Source organism: Tauraco erythrolophus, chromosome 26 (assembly GCF_009769465.1).
Source record: "Tauraco erythrolophus isolate bTauEry1 chromosome 26, bTauEry1.pri, whole genome shotgun sequence".
NCBI lineage: Eukaryota > Metazoa > Chordata > Aves > Musophagiformes > Musophagidae > Tauraco > Tauraco erythrolophus.
The window spans coordinates 6,572,200-6,592,123 of NC_141490.1; the positions used below are offsets into that span (position 1 = coordinate 6,572,200).

At 44.7% G+C, this 19,924-nt stretch overlaps 1 protein-coding gene across 6 annotated transcripts in view; it reads right to left on the reverse strand.

The window, feature by feature from the left end:
* Nucleotides 1–4,214: 4,214 nt before the first annotated feature.
* FLI1 (Fli-1 proto-oncogene, ETS transcription factor) overlaps nt 4,215–19,924 on the reverse strand; it is a 90,772-nt gene continuing 75,062 nt past the window's right edge. For 3 of the 6 annotated variants that reach the window (XM_086626925.1, XM_086626924.1, XM_086626926.1), the window contains 4 exons: nt 10,064–10,129; nt 8,792–8,854; nt 7,076–7,123; nt 4,215–6,089 (listed from right to left, as the gene is read on the reverse strand). In XM_086626925.1, the coding sequence (XP_086483051.1) occupies nt 5,560–6,089; nt 7,076–7,123; nt 8,792–8,854; nt 10,064–10,129 (707 nt within the window). In that variant the 3' untranslated portion in view covers nt 4,215–5,559. The remainder of the gene's footprint in view (nt 6,090–7,075; nt 7,124–8,791; nt 8,855–10,063; nt 10,130–19,924) is intronic. The other 3 variants (XM_086626927.1, XM_009985540.2, XM_086626928.1) reach the window with 2 other exon arrangements.

Sequence of the window (19,924 nt, forward strand, 5' to 3'; positions counted from 1 at the left end):
GCAGCTAGGTCACCTCCTCCGAGGAAAACTCCCCTGCCCAAAAAAAAACCTTCCTGCGTGTTTGCTGCAGCTATTTATACTGGTTGAAGTGGCTGCTCAGCTGCCGACACTCCTGGTCATCACTGACACACCTGCTTGCAATGTGCCTCGTTAGGGGCAGCTCATTCCCTGCTGTGGAGGTGCAGGGTTGATGAGGGATGTTGCTGTGGTGGCCTCAAAACTGCTCTTCTTTCTTGTCTTTCTTTTTATTAGGTTTAGTGTTGAGATCTGTTTGCTGCTCTCGGAGCCTGTAGAGCTGAATTTTGCCAAGAATCTCTAATTCTCTTCTGATATGACAGAAGAAGCCGAGCTTTATGTGCAGGGATTTCTACCTCTGTAGACGAAAAAATGGCAACACACAAGCTGAATTATGTGTTATGTGTCATTCTTTGCATTAAAAGAATTAATTCTTTTCTAACGTGGTAGAAAAGTCTGAGCTTTATTTGCAACGAGTTTTGCTTTTAGAGATGAAAAGCATAAGATATATGTTATGCCAGGTATTGTGCAAAAGTATAGAAATAGGGTCTCTGAAGTGAATTTACACACCCCAGCCCGCGACGTGCCTCTGGACTACAGCTCTAATTAACACCAAATGCAGCCACACTCAGCCTGATGAGGGAGAACCTACTTTTTTAGGAAGCAGGCTGAAATCTAACAAACTAATTTCACAGAAGTCGTTAAAAATACTGTATCAGCACAGCACAGCAGCCTGTAAAAAAAAATCTATTATTGTAATAGTATAATAAAGCAAAGCTGGCTCCTTTATCCCAGAATTTACAGACCGAGGGCTCTTTTCTTCTGCTATTAGGGGTGGGAAACAGCAGCTGGGTTCATCAGTGCTTTATTACAAAGCTTCAGGCACGGTCATTTACGGTCAGTGTGAACAGTAGGAATGCATATGGAATATTACTGGATAAGTCCAGCTTCACACCAAATATTCGCACCAACAGAAGTTATGACAAGTTTCCCACGTAGTTAATGTCTCATTAGGGTTGGAGGATGCTTCTTGGGTGGTGGTATGAGAAATGCTTCCTTCTCTTTACTAATGGGAAGGCCTTAGCATGGGGAAATCCCTCTCCCTTGCAATAGGGACATGTTAGAAATCCATAGTTGCTTGGAAATTCATCCTTGGGGTTGAAATACAATTCTTAGGTATATACAAGCAGTAAGCCACTTGTATACAGAGGATGAGTTCTGGAATACGAGGATTATAGATGGGAGTAATCTCAGATCCTTGACACTAGAAAGATTTGGCATCTCCTAACTTGGAGCATCTAACAAGTGCTTAAGCTGGGAGCTCTAGACTCTAAGCCTCAGTTTCCCCAGCTGTGCAGAAAGCAACACGGGCCACCCTGGAATATCTAAATCACCTGCTGATTTAGTGGGGATAAAAAGCCTTCTTCAAAATAGAATTGAAAGCAGATTCTAAGTTTGATGTATGTGATTAAGCAGGAAGAACCTCTTCTTGTTCTCCGTCACCTCTGATTTGCAGACGCTGACAGGTACAGCTCAAATAGAGAAGAACATCACGCAGATCCCAGCTAAAGGAGCTGGAGCTGAGACTGGAAAGCCATCACGGATTCTACTTAATATACGATCTGTTTATAGAAGGTGAAATGTAAAGCTAATCCTAGTTTGGCATATTTGAGCTAGATCCCATTCTTTGAACTTGAGGAGTAGAACAGAAATACTGGGTGAATACTAGCTCATTAGAAATTAATAGCTAAGTAAATAGCTGAATTTCTAATACTAGATCATTAGAAATTAATAGCTACTGATTTCAACGGGAGCTGGGTTTCCTGGGGAGGTTTGAATTCTGGGCTTTGATGCAGAGAAGATTTGCTGCTGGTCCCTGTTGACTCCCAGCTCACAACCATGTGATCCCAGCCATCTGTTTGGTAAACTTTCTGATTTAAGCCTGAAATACTTGAATTCCCTCTGCCATGTCCTCCAGGGAAAAGCAAAAAAAGTAGCATCAGTACTGTCAAATTCCTTGTTTATTTTGTCTCAGTGTGTCCCAGAAACTTGGGTTGGGAGCGGAGATCCTACTGTTATCACCCCTAGAGCTTCCAACGTGGCAAAGTCAGGCTGATTTCGGTGGGTACTCCAATCTGTATGTTATTTTTTGTTCTTTACCTGAAGAATACAAACTCTTAAGATCTCAGGAAAATACTAAAAGGTACCTGGGAAGTGCCCCACCAGTCTGAGGCTGTCTGGCACACTGGTGTGAGACCTCTTTACTCCAAGACCAGTTTATTCCGTGGGAATGCAGCCTGCAGTGGGCGGCAAACTCAAAGGCATCTTTGCACCCTGATAAACTTCAGATTCTGCCTTTAGATGTTTTTGTGCAATCTCAGTCTTCGGATTTTCCTGTCACTGGCAACTGTATAGTGTTAAAAAATTTAAAAAGAAAAAAATTATTAAAGTAAACCACTTGATATTTCTCTTGGTGATGCATAGCCAGAATGAATGCGGGTAGCACCACCGTGAAAAACAAAAGAGAGAAGCAACAAAACATTCACTTTTATGACTAAACTGAGCAACTAGGATTGAATGCACAAAGGCAACAGCTCTGGGGTGTTCAGCTTTTTTTGGAGCCCAAGCTTGCTTTTTTTCAGAGCCCAGGCTTGCTACTCAGGCCGTTGGAAAGCTATTTTACCAGAAACTGAGCAACAAAAGGTGGTGTGGGGAGGAAGGAAATGGTGCACTCGCGCCGTTATGTATTTCCAAGGGTTTATCAAATCGGCAGAAAGATCAAGCTATCTCTCAGGACCACCGTGCGCCTGCAAAAATACAGGAAGTGCCTTTGCCTGACCTTTATACACAATCAGAAGATTCCTTGGCAGTGCTTGTTTTTGCAGCCTCTTACTCCATCTCAGGAATGCTTTGGAGCACTGGCTTTCCCCGGGGTTTGGGGGTAGGTGAGGAACACGAGCAGGCAGGCAGGCTGGTGACACGTGCACATTGCACATATATGTTCTGTCAACGACTCCTCGAGTCCCCTAAAGAACAAGCAGATGATGTCTATGAGGTCAGTTGTGGCTCTGGGGGGGAGGCTGCGTGTCCCGGCACTCGGCACGGTGCTGTGACCCCATCGCAAGGGTCTGCTCCCAGCTCTGCCACCGTCCTCGCGCGAGACACGTCACCTCCTCCAGCTTTGGCTGCTCTACCACTTTCTCTCTCTCTCTGTCTCCGTGGACAAAAGATGGAGCTTCGGTTTCCAATTTAGACACTTCAATAACTAAATTAGATCTGGTAAACACCGGCTCCAGAGACACAAATTATCTGGAATAAGAAGTTGGTATTGGTTTAGACTGGTAAGGATTACGATTGGCAGTATCGTGGAGCTGCTTCGTTTTCCTTTGTAGCTAAATTTAATTTAGAAGCAAAGATCATGCTTTATCTGCAGGTATGAGAAGGGAGGGAGAGTGTGGGACAATATGATGCCTTAGAGAAGAAAACCACCATTTATTTTGTCACATTTTTTTACATCATCCTCTTCATACAACAGCTTCATTGTAACACTTAATACATTTTTTAAAAAAAACACCAAGATTACTTGCAAAATTATATATATTTTAATATCCAAAAAGTACATTGCATATATATAGTAGCAAAAGCCCCATTTCCATGGGTAATTTCTTCATACTTAAATTTTGCGATTATTGCAGTAATGTTACTTATAAACACCCCGAAAGCACTAAGACCTAAACTGATTAGCTCGATCTTATTTTTCCATTTTGTTAAATAATGGCATCAGTGCTTCTGTTTAAAGTTCTGAGCAGACTCTAATGTTCTGGTTTCAGGCTCTCATCCTGCAATCGGACGCACGTGGACCAAAATCTCGCACCCACGCAGAGTCCCAGAGGTTGTGTCTAGACTGGATGTTTGTGATCCTGTTAACTGGTTGCCAGTTAAGACAAGTTAGCTAATAGGTTGTACATGTACGTCTCACACCGCCCCCCAGCCATCTGTGCTAAAACACAAATGCTTGTGGTTTACCCTTCTGTTTATGGCACCAAACCGCCGTTTGCGGATCATCAAATTACCATGTGCAAAATTAGAGATGGCTGAGAATTTCTGAATGTTTGAAGTGTAAATGAAAACCCCTCGTAGAAAGTTTTCAAAAAGATGTTACGAGAAATATTGGATCGTTTTCTCCATGATGAAAGCGGTTAAGGTCTTTCCGAAGTTTAAGATTTGGTGAAAAATAATCAGAAAACATTTAAACAGTTGCTTTAAAATGCTGGTGCATGTTTTCAATCAGCTTCAATGCAAACACGTTAGCTAAGTGGAGTTAATTTGCAGATGACTACGACAGGCTAATACAAGAAAAAAGTCTAGACAAACCCAAGGAAATCTGGAAGGTTTCTGGCTACTTTGGGGGTCAATTATGGATCCAATTGCAGGACCAACGCCATCTCCAACAGATACATTACTATGTCTTATTTTTTTATTTTTTTTAGCAAAAAGTACAAAGCTACAGCCCAAATGTACAGATTGAAAAGATGTACAAATTACATTAAAAACAAAAAAAAAAACAAAAAACAAAAACAACCCACAAACAACTGAGCTGATAGTAAAAAACAAACCTGCATTTGTGACCGAGGTCAACTCGTTTTATTTAATCTTTCCTTTAAAACTGTGAGATATAGGGAAAAATAACTCTGCATAATTTATACAGTAATTTGCCTTCTGATTTGTTGACCCTTTGGATGACGGTCTGACAAACGCACAGCGTTCGCGAATCGGTAGCATTTAGCGACCCCTAAGGCTCTGGCAGAGCTCAGGGACCTGCTGTCATTTACTTCACTTCACTTTTGCTTTCAAGGAATGTCTGTGCTTGACATTAGGTTACTTTTTTTGTTCTGGTTTCCGATGTCTCTGGAGTGAATACACAGTCTAACGAGGTTGCACACTCTAGAAAAGTTCCTTCAATGCCCTTTACTTCTTAAAATATACATGTACATATATATATATGAATATATATATATTTAATTTCCAGTTGGGTGAAAATCCTCATCTGCCTTAAAGCTAAGATTCCAGTTGCGGTCCCCTGCAGCCCAACGTCCTCCACTTCATGGCCAAATTGCCTACCCTCTCCACAGTGAGAAAAAAAAACCCATGTAGTCACCTTTTCCTATGACCCACAGTTGGATCTATGTCTTGTCAAAAGCCTTTGAATCCTCAAAAATTTCTCTCACCAAAAAAGCTACTGATCATGCCGGGTAACGGTGAACAATCTTCACAGTCAATTCCTACAGAGGATATAAGCGTTAAAAACCAAAGAAAATGCAGAGTACTGGCCCAAAGAAGCATCCATCTCTCGGTTCAAGACACAAGAGGCAAAGTTAAAAAAGTAAAAGGTTTGATCCAGGAATAACCAATATCCAGTTTTAATTCTTCCCCCGAAAGGCCACAATTATCCATTAAAGGGTCCCCCAAAAAACCATAAAAATCCCAGAAGTAAAGAAAAAGTCCAACCAGACTGTGATAAAGGCCACTCGAAGATAAAAGCATCTAGTAATAGCTGCCCAAGTGTGGTGATACATGGGCGTTGGGATGGCGAGGGACATTGGGGTTTGGATAAATGCTTCCTGCAGGGGAGGTCCAATAAGGTGAGGCTGCTCCAAAGAAACTGGATGATGTGACAGGCATAGAAGAAGGGTGTGGGGGTACAAAGTTCACCTTCTGCTGATGGGCATGGTAAGATGGCATGTAGGAGAGATCTGATGGATACTTGTACATTGACGACTCGGTGGGATGAGGCTGGAGAGCCTGGGCAATGCCATGGAAGTCAAATTTGTAGGCATACCTTTTGCCATGCACTTTGGTCATAATGTTCTTATCGTAGTAGTATCGGAGGGCTCGGCTCAGCTTGTCATAATTCATGTTGGGCTTGCTTTTGCGTTCTCCCCAGCGCCGTGCCACTTCATCAGGGTCCGTCATCTTGAATTCCCCATTGGTCCCTTCCCACGTGATACAGCTGGCGTTGGAACTGTCCGACAGCAACTCGAGGAGGAACTGCCACAGTTGGATCTGCCCGCTCCCTGCGAGACGCAAGCCAAAGAGGAAAGGAAATGACATTGTGTTTCCTGCTTAAAAGCAAAGACAAAGGCAGGAAACAGAAGGACTATCTCGATCTTTACTGGGAACGGCTCCTTCAAGCCTTAGAAAGTCTTGTGCAGGAATGGATAAAGTGTTCCCAACAAACAAGTTAGTCAACCCTTTGTTCTGTTCATGAGTTTGAGGTCAGATTAGATTTCATAATGGTTGCCTTTGGCCTTAAAATCTTTGGGCTATTCATAAACAGGCTTTTTCCCGAGCGCACTGTTCTGCAAAATTTTTCACTGAATGGTTGACACGGTATTCTTCAACTCCCAATTGCTTACTGTTTACCATGGATGTTGTTTTGGATACCTACAGTTTTCTTTCCAGTTGGTGATGTGAGTTACATAAGATTATTTCTTCCTCAGACTAGATGACTCCTAGTTTTATTCCGTGTGGTTATGCTAGTAGTAAAGAGCTTCATGAGGATGTTTCCTTACAAGCATTCAGTGTATACAAGTTTTAGTTCAAGCAAGATTTACTCCAGGTCTTATTCCCCAAAGTCAGGGCCTGTTTTCTGCAGGCGACCTGCTAGGGACAGTTACTAAGCTGTGACTTTCAGAGATGTTTTGAGGCTTCCTCTGAGCTAATCCGTAGCAGACAGTGAAAAACTAACCAGTACTGCAAACCTGAGAGAACAGCATTCAAGTCCCCTGTAAAAATCGTCTTAGGGAATGCTGGTTTTGGGTAAGAACATTCAGGATGGTGATTTTGTCCTGACAATGATGTTGCCCCACTTTCCTCACTTTTCTGTGAGGCTTTTTGCAAAAGCACTTGTGAGAGCACAGCTACTAAGGCCAATGGCTCTCACAGCCTACCCCAATGGTAGAGGACAACAGCTACTCATCCACAACACACTGGAGCAGTAGATCAGAAGGAAAGCTAACCCCTTTGACAGTGGTCGTCTGAAATTTAAAGATGAACTCACCTGGATTGGCAAGACGGCTACTAGTGGGCCCCAGGATTTGATAGGGATCTAAAAAAAAACCCAACAAAAGCCATTGAAAAAAATGTTTCGTCAAAAAGAAACAACAGTTCATTATTGTTTAGTCTAGAAACCAGTTCAAATTTTCACTTTCTTTCTTTACTCATACTGCCTCTTCTCCTAGGGCCTGGAACAGACTTGACGTGTTCCTTATTTCTTTTTTAGCAAACAACCACCAATTATTTATGGAATCCAAAATGGCACAGCAGTTCTGGCATTGGCTTCAGACTTGCCTGCTTTAAAAGATCGTAATCTCTTTGGCCATACCCTACACTTACATGCCAACTAGAAAACACAGAACATGAAAAAAGAAGTGTGGGACAGTAGAGCAGTAACAAATCAGGAAATATATATTTTTCCTAATAAAAAGAGCTGGACAACAGATGAGATTTTCAAATTTATTTGTAGGCAGTCCAGCTTGCTTCCCTCTGAGGTCAATGAAATGTTCACCCAACGCTGCCTTACCGAAGCAAGCAGAGCGTTAGACAAATGAGAATAACAGGAGTTTTGTCACTGGCTCCAATGAGGCTGAGTGTTTCTTGAAAACCCCACAATGCATTTATTAGGAATGAATTCCTTCCCTTTTTGTGGGGCCTCCTCAGCCCTAATCTCTACACTTCTCCTTCTCTTCTCTCTGGTTTTGGTGATTTGGATCTACAGCATTTGCTCGTGGATTGAATCGATGCCAAAAGAACCAACTCTTTTATTTTTTTGGAAAAAAAAAGGGATAGAAAGCAGCTGTGCAAAGCAGAGAAGGTGGTATTTAGCTTTTCAAAGGCCCCTTGGGAAACTAGCAGGAAACACTACTGCTTGCTGCCCAACAGGGTTTGCTTTTCTTATTTGGTTTTCTTTGACGCAGGGGAAGCCCCGTTGGTTCTGTTTGGAGATACTTCCACTGAACATCGGGGCAGCGGAGGTGAGGAGGTAACAACCAGACGCTCCACCGCCGCCGCGTAAACAGCTCCGTGCCCCTAACTGCTTGGTGACCCTACTGCACGGCGTGTCACCGTGCTTCAAAGGAGCTGCGCCCGATGCTGGGAGCTGCACGTGGCTTGGCTGAAACAGGGATGTTCCTTTTGAGTGGGGAAGGACAAGGCAGTGAAATAGAAATGGTTTGGAACAATTGCTGTCACGGCTCGGTTGCAGTTGACTCATTAGAATCGTAGAATCATAGAATCATAGAATCATAGAATGGTTAGGGCTGGAAGGGACCTTCAAAGGCCATCTAGTCCAACCCCCCTGCAAGGAACAGGGATATCTCCAACTAGATCAGGTTGCTCAGGGCCTCGTCCAACCTGGCCTTGAACGTCTCCAGGGATGGAGCATCCACCACCTCTCTGGGCAACCTGTTCCAGTGTTCTACAACTCTCATGGTAAAAAATTTTTTCCTAATATCCAACCTGAATCTACCTCCCTCTATTTTAAAACCATTACCCCTTGTCCTATCACAACTGGCCCTCCTGAACAGCCTCTCCCCATCTTTCTTGTAGGCCCCCTTGAGGTACTGGAAGAAACTTCCATTATTCTGAAACTTCCCTCAAAGGCTCTGCCTGTGTTTGTCCTGTGCCCACAGCTGATGCTGCTTGACATATTTATTCACCCAATCCAGTAAAAATCTAATTACTTAGAGAGTGCAGCGGGGGCAAAACCAACAATTACCTGGCTGGGGCCGTTGCTGTTCTGTTGTCTTATTCACATTTTGTGTCCCTGCAACAGGAGGGCCTGTAAAAACAGAGGAAAATCTTTTATGTACTGGAACAGAAGAGGAGGAGTGAACAGAGAATGAGACAAGTACAAGATAAATTGAACAGGAATAATAGCAATGGGGAAAACAAGTTGTCTAATCCCAAGAGCTGATAGTTTTGAAATGGCACTATAAAATCGAAAGAGTTCACTAGAAATTTCAAATTTCACTGTAAAATGAAAATATGCAGACGAGGCAAGAAAAAATATTATGCAGGTACTTCAATAATTTTCTGCCTTTTATTGGAACTTAACTTCCATTCTAGTTTCTATCCATGTTTTGAACGGAAAATTGGATTTTTTAAAATGTGTAAATTCTGACCTTTTTCCATGTTGGACCTTTTTTCAATATTTTTTGGAAATGGTAAATCTTTTCTTAAACCAACCTTTTTATATATAAAAAAAAAAGCTTTGGTTTTATCAAATCAAACATTTTGTTGACAACATCACAGCCATCTCTATAAATCTCTTCAACATTAAGGTTTGTTCCTCCTTTTTATATCATTTCTCATCACAGAAAACTGTAACTCAAAGAATATTCTTCACATTTAGAGTGTGCGGAGCTCAGGAAGTTGCAAAGCGAAGGAAGTATAATCTGGCAGCCAGGTTCTGCCACGTTTATTTGCACCTGGTAGCATCTTACTGGGAGTCAAATGTGTTCCTCTTGCACTGCCAGACAGGGATATGCCCCAGCAGTGGAAGCAGGGGAGTGTGGCTCAGTACCAGCTGGTTATTTAGCAAGAATACGGTTTTTAGGGACAGGGAACTGGTATTTCTAACAAGACGCCACCCAGAGTGTACTGTGGATTCAGGGACACTGTAAAACCAGTAAGAAACAAGAAGTTGTGCGTGTAGGGCTCAGGAAGTACAGGCCCTACCTGCCTGCTAGACTTTGTGTAGAATCTTATAGTCTGAAAAGTAGTAAGAAGTTCTCAGAATCTGCCAAGCTGTCTGTATCTGTCCCTAAAAAAATTAGGGGTTCCTGCTGTCATCTTCCATACATAATTCAACAATAAAAATAGTTGTGTCAATGTCTGTTTCTTTTCTTAACATAATTCTAGCCGTATCTATCCCCAAATCTTCCACCCTTCTGATGCTCATAACACAAGCCAGCCATGCCCGTCTTCTCCCACAGTCTCGTTTGGATCTTGCATCGCAGAATTTGTGATTCCCAGTGGGACAACTTACTTTTGCTGAGGCCAGAATTCATATTACTGCCCCATTCTGTTCTCCTGACTGCATCATAGGAGGGATCTAATGACAAAAGACAACAGGGACAGAGGGGTTGAAATCAACTCTTCCCAGAAAAAACTCGCAAGAATCTAGCTTTGTATCTCGGTTCCGACTGTCTTGGCATTATGGAGCTCCATTATTTTTCCTCTCCCATATCTCCTGTGCTCCCTTGGCCCTCTCACAAAGGCAACAGAGGTTGGGAGTAGCTATTTGGGCAACGCTCGAGCCTGACACATTCTGATCATGAAATACAGTCATTGCACTCAATGGAGTTCGGAGTGCAGCTCATCCTATCCAAAAGGAGGCTCATCCCTTTCTCTTATCCCAAGATGAGAGAAAACTATGGGCAGAAAAGAAGGATGAGACAAACCCTTTCGTTATTTCATAGAAAATGGGTGGTGACTTTAAAACCCAGGGAGCCTAGGACTTGACACGCACAAACACAAATAAAGAAGCTATTTTAAGGAGGGGGGAAAAGGGGAAAAAGCATCCTCTGAAGTGAAACTCAAAATGCCTCTCTGTCCGTGCCGCTGGAAAGGAGTGGGCACTGCCCCATGCCCCGTCGGGCCGCGCGGCGCAGCGGGGCTGCGCAGCTCCCTGCGGATACGTCCCGGGCACTCGGACATTCCTGCCGGCGCTGGGAAAGCCGCTGCAGCTTTGAAATTACAGCCTTCTAGTTATTGGCATGAAAAGGAAAACAGAGAGTGGACGGGAGAGGGGAGGGGAGAGGAGGAGAGGGAGAGAAAGAGGAGGAGGGAAGAGAGGGGAACGGGGGAAAACAGCTCATGTAATCTGCCTGTTCTTATTTTTATTTTACTTATTTGTTTTTTCCCTTTTTACTAGAAACCACAAACCCCACTGCAAATAGATCAGGCTGAAAAACAAACCGCTACGGTTTCAGCCTTGGTACAAAGAGTGAGCCAGGACATCTCTGAAGGATGGAGGCAGCTGCCCCACCATGCTGTCCCCAGAAGGGAACCGTGTCCCCGCTCCCATGGCCGGGTGAGGAGAGGCAGGGCTGGAAACTGGTTAGCATCCTGGTTGTGCCAGGGAGCTTCATCCCCAAGCTCAGTCCTCAGCAGCTGTCGTTGTTTTAAATAAGCTGTTGTTTGCACGGGTGGCATTTTCCTTGCTGGAAAGCCAGGGTGCAAATCTGGAGTGCACCCGGAGCTTGGGCTGCTGCTCGATCCGTGACCGAAATCAGGAGAGGAGAGATGAGGTCTGAAGTAACCACTGGCTTTTCCCATGCCCTTTTTGCAGCCAGGCTCTGACTTTCATTTCTCCCCTGGGATAGCCTTTCAGAAGTGTTACAACTAGAGCTATTAGAGCAATGTTTGGGGGAATATTTGGAAAAAACTATCAAGAGTTCTGCATTGAGAGAGAAAGGCAAAACCTCAGAAGTGTCCACCGATGGAGATGCTAAGGTACGTTTTGATTAGCTCAATCAGAAACGGTTTTGCCATTAGGTAATTTTAATGGAAATGTCACTTACATGGTGATCCTGTTAAAAAGAAAGGTAGCAATTAATTTCCCAACAGAAAAGTTCTTTTCAAATTGGGAAGCAAACCTCCTTTCCAAAAAGGCACAGAACTCATTGAAAACTTTCAATTTTCTCTGATTCTTTTGGGTCAGACAATTGACCAAAGTGAACCAACTGCTGCAAATTACTTGGTTGATAAAGATGCATCAGCATGTTTTGAGTAAACAAATAGGCCATCATCTGGATAGATAATCATCCTCCTCCTCGTCCTTCTCCTCCAGATGGAGAAACTTGGTCACAGAGGAGGAGCCTGCCTTGCTCACAGGGTTACAGAAAGAGTGTAAAATGCATCTCCTGAGGGTTTTTTTAACCAATAAGTGACACTATTACAATCAGAAGTGCTGAACTAGATGTGTATTACTGTGGCTGTTTGGGATTTACAGGATCAAGGCTTGGTTCTCCAGATAAGTTTGGCCAAGCCTGGCCAAAATTATCATTCAAAACCTCTCTGAATGGGTTTCCTTGTCGCGTACGTTTTAGGTCACCAAACTCAGAAAGACAACGTGTGTGTGACTCAGCCCAGGTTTAGCGTAGCTCAGATGAGTCCCTTTGCCTCAGTTTCCCTATGGATTAGGGAGTAAAGTGTGGGTGTTTATAGGGGCAGCCGCACGCGTGTCGTTAGGATGAGACTTAGCTCTGAGTCTGACTTTGCAATGGTGAGAAGGGTTAAATATGATAGTTTGCCACACAGGCGTTGCTATTGAAACGTGTTCACTCAGCTAGTGCAAGTTTCCACCTCCTTCTCTCCCTCTCAAAACCCAAAAAAAAGTCCAAATCCACTAAGCTATTTTCGTTTTGTTTTCACAAAAATCCATGCGACGTGAAAGAACCACACCAGCCCTCCCGGCTTCCAGGCCCAGACTCTAAAGCTGAACGTGTTTAAAACAAAATGGAAAAGGCAGAGCCAGGGAACCTATCCAGAGACTCGAGTTTCTGCAAAAACAATATCATTCCCAGGACCTGACGCCCAGTGGCTCGAAGAGATCCTACAGAACTCCAGCCAGACGGTTAGTTACAAGGAGAGTCTTATCTGTCATTAAAACCACTTGGATTTTACACCAAAACTTGCCGTGCTATGGAAATTCCATTAAAAGGCTTGGACTGAGGTCCTCTCCTGGTGTAAATCAGCAAATAGGTGCAGTGAAGTTAGGGGCAAATTTATACCAGCTAAGGATCGGGTCCCCAAGTCTGTTTTAGACTTAAAAGGCCCAGTGGAACAACAGTCCTATGACAAATGTGTGTTCAATACAAAATGGAATTAAAGAGCAGAAAATAAATCATAGATGCTTTCAAGAAATGTCATTCTGCAGCTGTCTGGTTTATGTCCAGGAATTCCCCAGGATGAATGCGCACTCTATTATGAGTAAGGTAAAGGATATTAATAATGCTTTGCACTTTCACAGCACCTTTCAACTAAGGATCTCACAGCTTTGCAAACATTCACACTCGCAGCGCGCCTGGGAAGAAGGTTAAATATAATTTTATTTATTTACATGCATAAACGCGTTTTCCTCGGGCTTTAGCTGCCTTTTCCAGATGAAGTGGCTTTCCCAGAAATCAGGCTGTGCGGAACAGACTGCGTAGCACTGGTCTCTGGACCCTTTCTAACCTTGGTCTGTACTTTCTTACTCCAGATCTCCCTTGGCTCCTACCTCACCGCCCTCTGTGCCGTTTGGAAGTCCTCATCCTCTGCTGTGCAACTCCCCTTTCAAAGTCTATTGATTCCTCAGGAATTAGATGTAAATCAGGAATAACACAGCAGAGAAACAGCCTACTAGAGTACGCAGAAGGCTGAGAAAAGGCTTAGGACATGACAAAATTAGCAAGATCAAGACTGGGCATTAGGCAGGCTGTCCTGTAAAGTTCAAGAGATGAGCTAAATTATCCAAATCTGCAGTTTCTTCTTGTCAGAACATGGTGTAACAAAGGAAGGACCTGATGTGGGGAAGGAACTGAGGAACATGTCCCAGGGATCTCCTGGTCGAGACTGTGGGACACAGAGGAGGAGAAGGGCTGTTGAAGTGCAGGAGGTATGGCATTGCAGTCGGGAAGATAAGGCAGGCTCCGCTGAGCCACCAGCCCACCTCTCTCATCTCACAGCTTGAGTGCTCCTTCACTCCTGGTCACTCCTGGGAAAACAGGGATTAAAATCTCCCAGCAGATTTCCACACATTTCTGATCAGCTCAGATGCTTTGCAGCCCTTTCGGCTCGAACGCAGCCCCGTGAACAAGCCATGAGGGAATCCGTGTTTAAGATATGATGTATTAGAGAGCAAACCCTCTCTGATAAGCTTTAAAAAGTTCTTAACTTTTGTTTTGTTTTGTTTTGAAATGGTGTTTTATAAATCTTAAAGCTTGGGAAGGAGGAGACAAGCAAGCGGGGGGATTTCGACTGAACAATTGGCTTCCTGAGCTGCTCGGTGAGTGCCGACAGCCCCTTCATCCCGCTCTCTCCGTAGGAGCTTTTTCAGTCAAAACCAAATTCAGGCACAATTTTGTGCTACCAGCCTTGATAAGGCTTTCCAGGAGAACGATGGGCACTGGGCCTGTAATATCCTCATTTTTCAGGCTTTTTTTTTTCAGGGTGGAACAAAAAAGCATCCTGAAATGTACCACTGCATGTAACACGGCACCATCCGAACGCTGAGCTGAGCGTGGCTTGAAACCTCCCGGGAAGCTTTCATCCCCTGGGATGGGATTCCTTCCTGGAGTCAACTTCTGCTGAAGATGTCTGGGGAAACGCATGTGCAGCAAACTCACAGGGGCGTCAAGATTCCCCAGCATGGGATGTGCTAAGCCATAGAAAGAGGACATCAATCTCTGTCTAACGGAGCCGATACCTCTAAGGAGATTAGGAAGCTGAAGGATGAAAAGTGGCTTGTCCTAAGTCATGGGGGCAGAGTCAGGAAGAAAATAAAGGTCAGTTTCTTCTGTTGGATTCCTTACTGCAGCATCTTGGGGTGTTTTACAAAAAAAAGGTTGAATGATGGAAAAACCCCTAACCTGAAATACAGAAGGAACTGCTCCTGGATACCCTATCGTGTTCGGTCAGGGAGCACAGGCGCTGTATTTCCAGACACGGCTTGGCCTTACAGATTTCAATGAAGCAAATCAGGGGAAGGAGAAGGCTGCAAATGTGAAGCGGGCTATGGGATCCACGGGATTGTCCATGCAGAACACAGTCCGGTTTTTGCAACGAGTCCTTCTGCTTCAGGAGGAGGAAAGGATCCTGGCTTGGTGGCTGGAATTTAAATTAGCTTCTCTAAATGGGGAAAGCAGAACCAGGTGTCCTAGGGGATCCAGACTTGTGATTAATCTAAGTGGTCACTTGGGGTCTATTTTGCGGCGACTACTTTATAGGGAGAGAGAGAAAGGAGGGCACAGGACCTCACCGCTTTTCCTCCCAAAGTGAGGTTGTGTGTGGTGGCACTATTCTGGTATCTTGGAAAAGTCCCAACGTAGGCGCATGGGAACAAAAAACACTCCTGCTGCAAACCAAACATGTAAGCAAGGTCTGCCAAGCTGCTGAGCGTCCAGCCCTCACACTCCCGTCATTTAACCTCCTGGAGATCGCATTGAAGAGGTGGAGTTGTGTTTAAAGCCAGTTGGAGAGAAGAAACCTAGACTGTGGGTTTCTAGAGGGGCAAGGAAGCCAAAAACACCTCCAACTCCTCCTAGAAACATTAGACGCATTGTTTTAAATGATGGCAGCAAACATAAAGGTTGTAGAGTCTGTAAAGTTCTTCCCAGGCCCACTCTGGCTCCAAGTGTACGCACTAAACGCTCCGTACATACGGTGCAAAACCTTACAGCGTCAGCAGCAAGAGATTTGCTTAGAGAGTTTTGTGTAGCACAAAGCTGTGAAGGCTCTGGATGCTGCCGTTTGTCTGGAGGAGGTCTGACAGTGTGTGGCAGAGGTGGTGGGACAGGGCTAGGAAGCAGAGCAGAGTACGAGGAGTCCTCTGGCCTCTTCAAACGGCTACAAGAGGTGGTTCAGGCAAGTCAGCGATTAGTTTCCCGTCACGTTTAGCCCTGTGGCACACACCCAGGTGTGAGTTATGTGTGTGTCATAACTGTTGTACGCCGAGGCCTCGAAATCTCACCCACAGCATCGTTTGTTTTGCAATGAATTACTTTTCAATTTACTATTTCTGCTAATTAAAACAACTACTTAGCACGTATGCCATACGTCATGCTGGATGTCATTCATGGCCAGCAGTACTATGACTGTTCTCATGATTACATAAGACTTTCCGGTGCCTTCAAGCATCAAACTCAATCCTTTCTGCTTCAAGACTACAACGTCCCACTCCTTGGGCTAAAGTATCACCAGTACAGGGATCATATGTTGAATTCAGCAATTTAAGTCTCTCCACTAAGAGGAAGCAACTAGCTGAGTGCAGAACAATTTCAAAATAACACTACATTATCAGAATATCTGATTATTTCACAATTAAAAAAAAAAAAAAAAAAAAAAAAAGAAACATCTCTACATTACTATTAACCTGTTTTACAGATAAGGAACTGACACAAAGTCCAGGCTTGGAACAACATTGTTTTTTTTGACCTGAAGACAACTTAAACCAAGTGAGAAGGGACTGACTGCTGGATTTCCATAAGAAATCTGTTGCGGAGAATGGACATGAAGAACAGGTTTGATTAAGGAATCTCTGAAAGTAGCTGAGAGCCTGATTATGCGTTGCTGTCTTTATGGAAATACAGACCAGAGCAATCAAACATTTCCAATTTAACTCCTATTGTAGATCCAGTGCTGGGTTAAAGTACTGTGGCCGAAGCCCACTTATCTCCAGAGTCAGACAGGATCCAAAGCTTAACATAATTCATGCACAGAACTAGGATTCAGGATTTTTGAAGAAGACTCCTTCAGCTTGCACAGAGATGGGCATGCTGTCCCTTCTGCAGCAGCTCACTCCGCTTGAGATCTTTGATCCCTCTACCTCGTTAGGCTTAGCCTGGCTGGGTGAAATGAAGAAGCTCCTGTGCATCACAGCTTTAGAGCATGGAGCTCTGCTCCCCGACTCGGAGGAAGGCTCTGACCTCCAAAATTTGGAGTCACTCCCTCTTTGCATTGAGCCATAGGCGACAGCCCCCAGTTGCGCCAGTGTGGCTAGAAAAACATCCCAGAGCCGTGCAGCAGTGGAACTTCCTGCTTCACGTCTGAGTTACCCCGTGCAACGCTTACAAAGACACATTATGAAGAAAAGGAGGAAGTAATGAGAATTTTTCGCTGCTGTTGTAGCTTTTTTTTTAATATCAGCAGCAGAAGTCCCAATCCACAGCGCACGAAGACTGAAGTATGTGTCCTAAGAATCCCTCCCGGAGCCAGCTTGGAAAAGCGGCCGCTTTCCAGTTGACGTCCACGTTACTGAGCAACACGGGGCTGTAGCCACGAACAGCCACGTGCTGCGGAGAGAAAACACAGCCACACCACTGTGCGTTCTGAAAGGTACGTTTCTGAGCACCCTTCGCTCACGGAGACACGTGTTCATCCAAAACACGCACCCACCGCGTGTAAATATGCCAACAGCACGGTGCATGGTTTACCCCCCAGCGCATGGGGGGTTAAACCAAACAGTTAACGTGCTCACAGGTTGTGTTTAGTGAAAAATAGATAGATTAGATGAGATATAAGGAAGAAATTTTTCACTCTGAGGGTGGTGAAGCACTGGCACAGGTTGCCCAGAGAAGTTGTGGCTGCCCCATCCCTGGAAGCGTTCAAGGCCAGGTTGGATGAGGCTTTGGGCAACCTGGTGTGGTGGAGGGTGTCCCTGCCCATGGCAGGGGGGTTGGAACTGGATGATCTTTGAGGTCCCTTCCAACCCAAACCATTCTATGGTTCTATGAAAAAGACCCAAATGCAGAAGTAAAGAAGAAGAAATGCATATTCTTGGAGAAAAAAGTGTAACCAGCAATACATGTGTGAGAGAAAAGGGAAAGGAAGACACACGCACACGTTGCAGCGAGAATTTTTACAGCTCATTAATTTTTAACTCATTATCAGGAAACAAATTCACTCTTGTCTGAGGAAACAGGCAAAGCTCTTCCAAGAGGTTTTCACGGGAGGGACTGCACCCCAGCAAACGTGTAACTCCCCCTCCATGTGCAATAACATCGCTTGCACTGCACCCTGGGCAAAAAAAATAATAGCTCTTTTGCTGGGAGAAAAGGAAGGATAATGGTTACTTAGAAAGTGCTCCAGACAAGCTGTCAGGTTGAATTCAGAGAACTGGAGTCTGCTCTGGGACAGCGCTGGCTCGGGGTGATCCCTTGTGAGTTGGGTTTCCTGCCTGCTACAGCTTCAAGACAACGATTCTTTGTTTCCAGTTTTTCTGGTGAAAAAACACACGCCTGCCTCTGAAGAGGGTCAGGGAGAAAGCAGACAAAACACTAACTCTGGAATTTCAAAGGAAAACAATTAAAAAAAAAAAAAAAAAAGGAAAGAAAGAACGAAAGAAAGAAAAATCCAAGAGCTGTAGCTACTGTCTCTCCTGAAATCATAAATCCCTGGTCTGGCCACGCAGTCGCAATAAAAGAAGCACCAAAAAAGCCTCCCCTTTTTTTCAGCTCCGGAGCTAAAAATGGGATATTTCATCACCAGGCACACAAGTATCGCCGACAAACGTTGCAGCACGTACAGACAATTCGGAGGGCGGAAAATTGCGACTGCTTTTCCTCTGGCACGACAGACCAGAGGGTTTATAGCCTTTGCCGAGAGCACGGGGCCTTCCTGGGTACACTGGAAAGAAGAGTTTACTGAAACTGGTCGATATTTTTCACATGACGACCTTTTAGACCTGAAAAAAATGGCCTTTTTCAAGAGAATTTTATGCAGGAATTTGAGACTGTTTTCCTGTGGGAACTGTGCTTACGCAGTCGCGCTGCCTGTGGTCTCTTTGCCCTTCTCTCCCCAGTCCCCAAAAACTTTTGAACCTGTCACCCAGAATTGTCACCAAATTTGACAGGCGGGAGAGATGAGTTTTAGAGTTTTTACAAATCTAAAAGAAACTGTTGGGGAAAGAGGAGAGAGATTGTGGCCCTGACGGCGAGAAAAGCAGCGGCACGGAGTCATATTTTTTTAGGTACCAGGGAATCTGTGTGAGAGAGATCTTATTAATGCTCCACCACCAGGAAACTCTTCCTTAGGGACTCCTAATGAACATGGGTACAAAGCCATGGAAAACCACGCTGTGTGAGTTTCCGAGCTCACTGATTTGTTTATCTTCTTAAATTTGCCAACAACCGAACAAAACCTACAAGCAAACACACCTTACACCCAAACATTTTATTGTTCAAACACTTCCAAACGGAAACCTGGGATAGCCACAGACTAAATCCATAAACTTCACCTCCTACATCCATATCCGTGTATTAACACACAAATTTCTTCCCTCTTTGAAAATGCAGGTAGCACATTGGTGTTTTCTTGTGTTCTGCTTGAATTTAGGTTGGATTTCATAGAATCGTGGAATCACAGAATGGTTTGGGTTGGAAGGGACCTCAAAGATCATCCAGTTCCAACCCCCCTGCCATGGGCAGGGACACCCTCCACTGCACCAGGTTGCCCAAAGCCCCATCCAACCTGGCCTTGAACACTTCCAGGGATGGGGTAGCCACAGCTTCTCTGGCCAACCTGTGCCAGTGCCTCACCACCCTCAGGGTAAAAAATTTCTTCCTTATATACAATCTAAGTCTCCCCTCTTTCAGTTCAAAGCCATCACCCCTTGTCCCGTCACTGCACGTCCATGTCCAAAGCCCATCCCCAGCTTTCTTGTAGCCCCTTTAGGTACTGGAAGGTGCTGGAATGTCTCCCCGGAGCCTTCTCTTCTCCAGGCTGAACAGCCCCAACTCTCTCAGCCTGTCTCCATAGCAGAGGTCTTCCAGCCCTCGGATCATCTCCGTGGCCTCCTCTGGACCCGCTCCAGCAGCTCCATGTCCTTCTTGTGTTGGGGACCCCAGAGCTGAACGCAGTATTCCAGGTGGGGTCTCATGAGAGCAGAGCAGAGGGACATAATCCCCTCCCTCGCCCTGCTGCCCACGCTGCTTTGGATGCAGCCCAGGTTGGCTTTCTGGGCTGCCAGCGCACGGTGCCGGCTCACGTTGAGCTTCTCATCAACCAGCACCCCCAAGTCCTTCTCCTCAGGGTTGCTCTCTCATTTATGAGACTTTGGGCTAGTGCTGGTTTACCACCATCCTGAGCTAATGATATTGCCTTAGGCTGAGCCTGGCTTACGCAGAGGCCAGCGCTGGAGGATAAA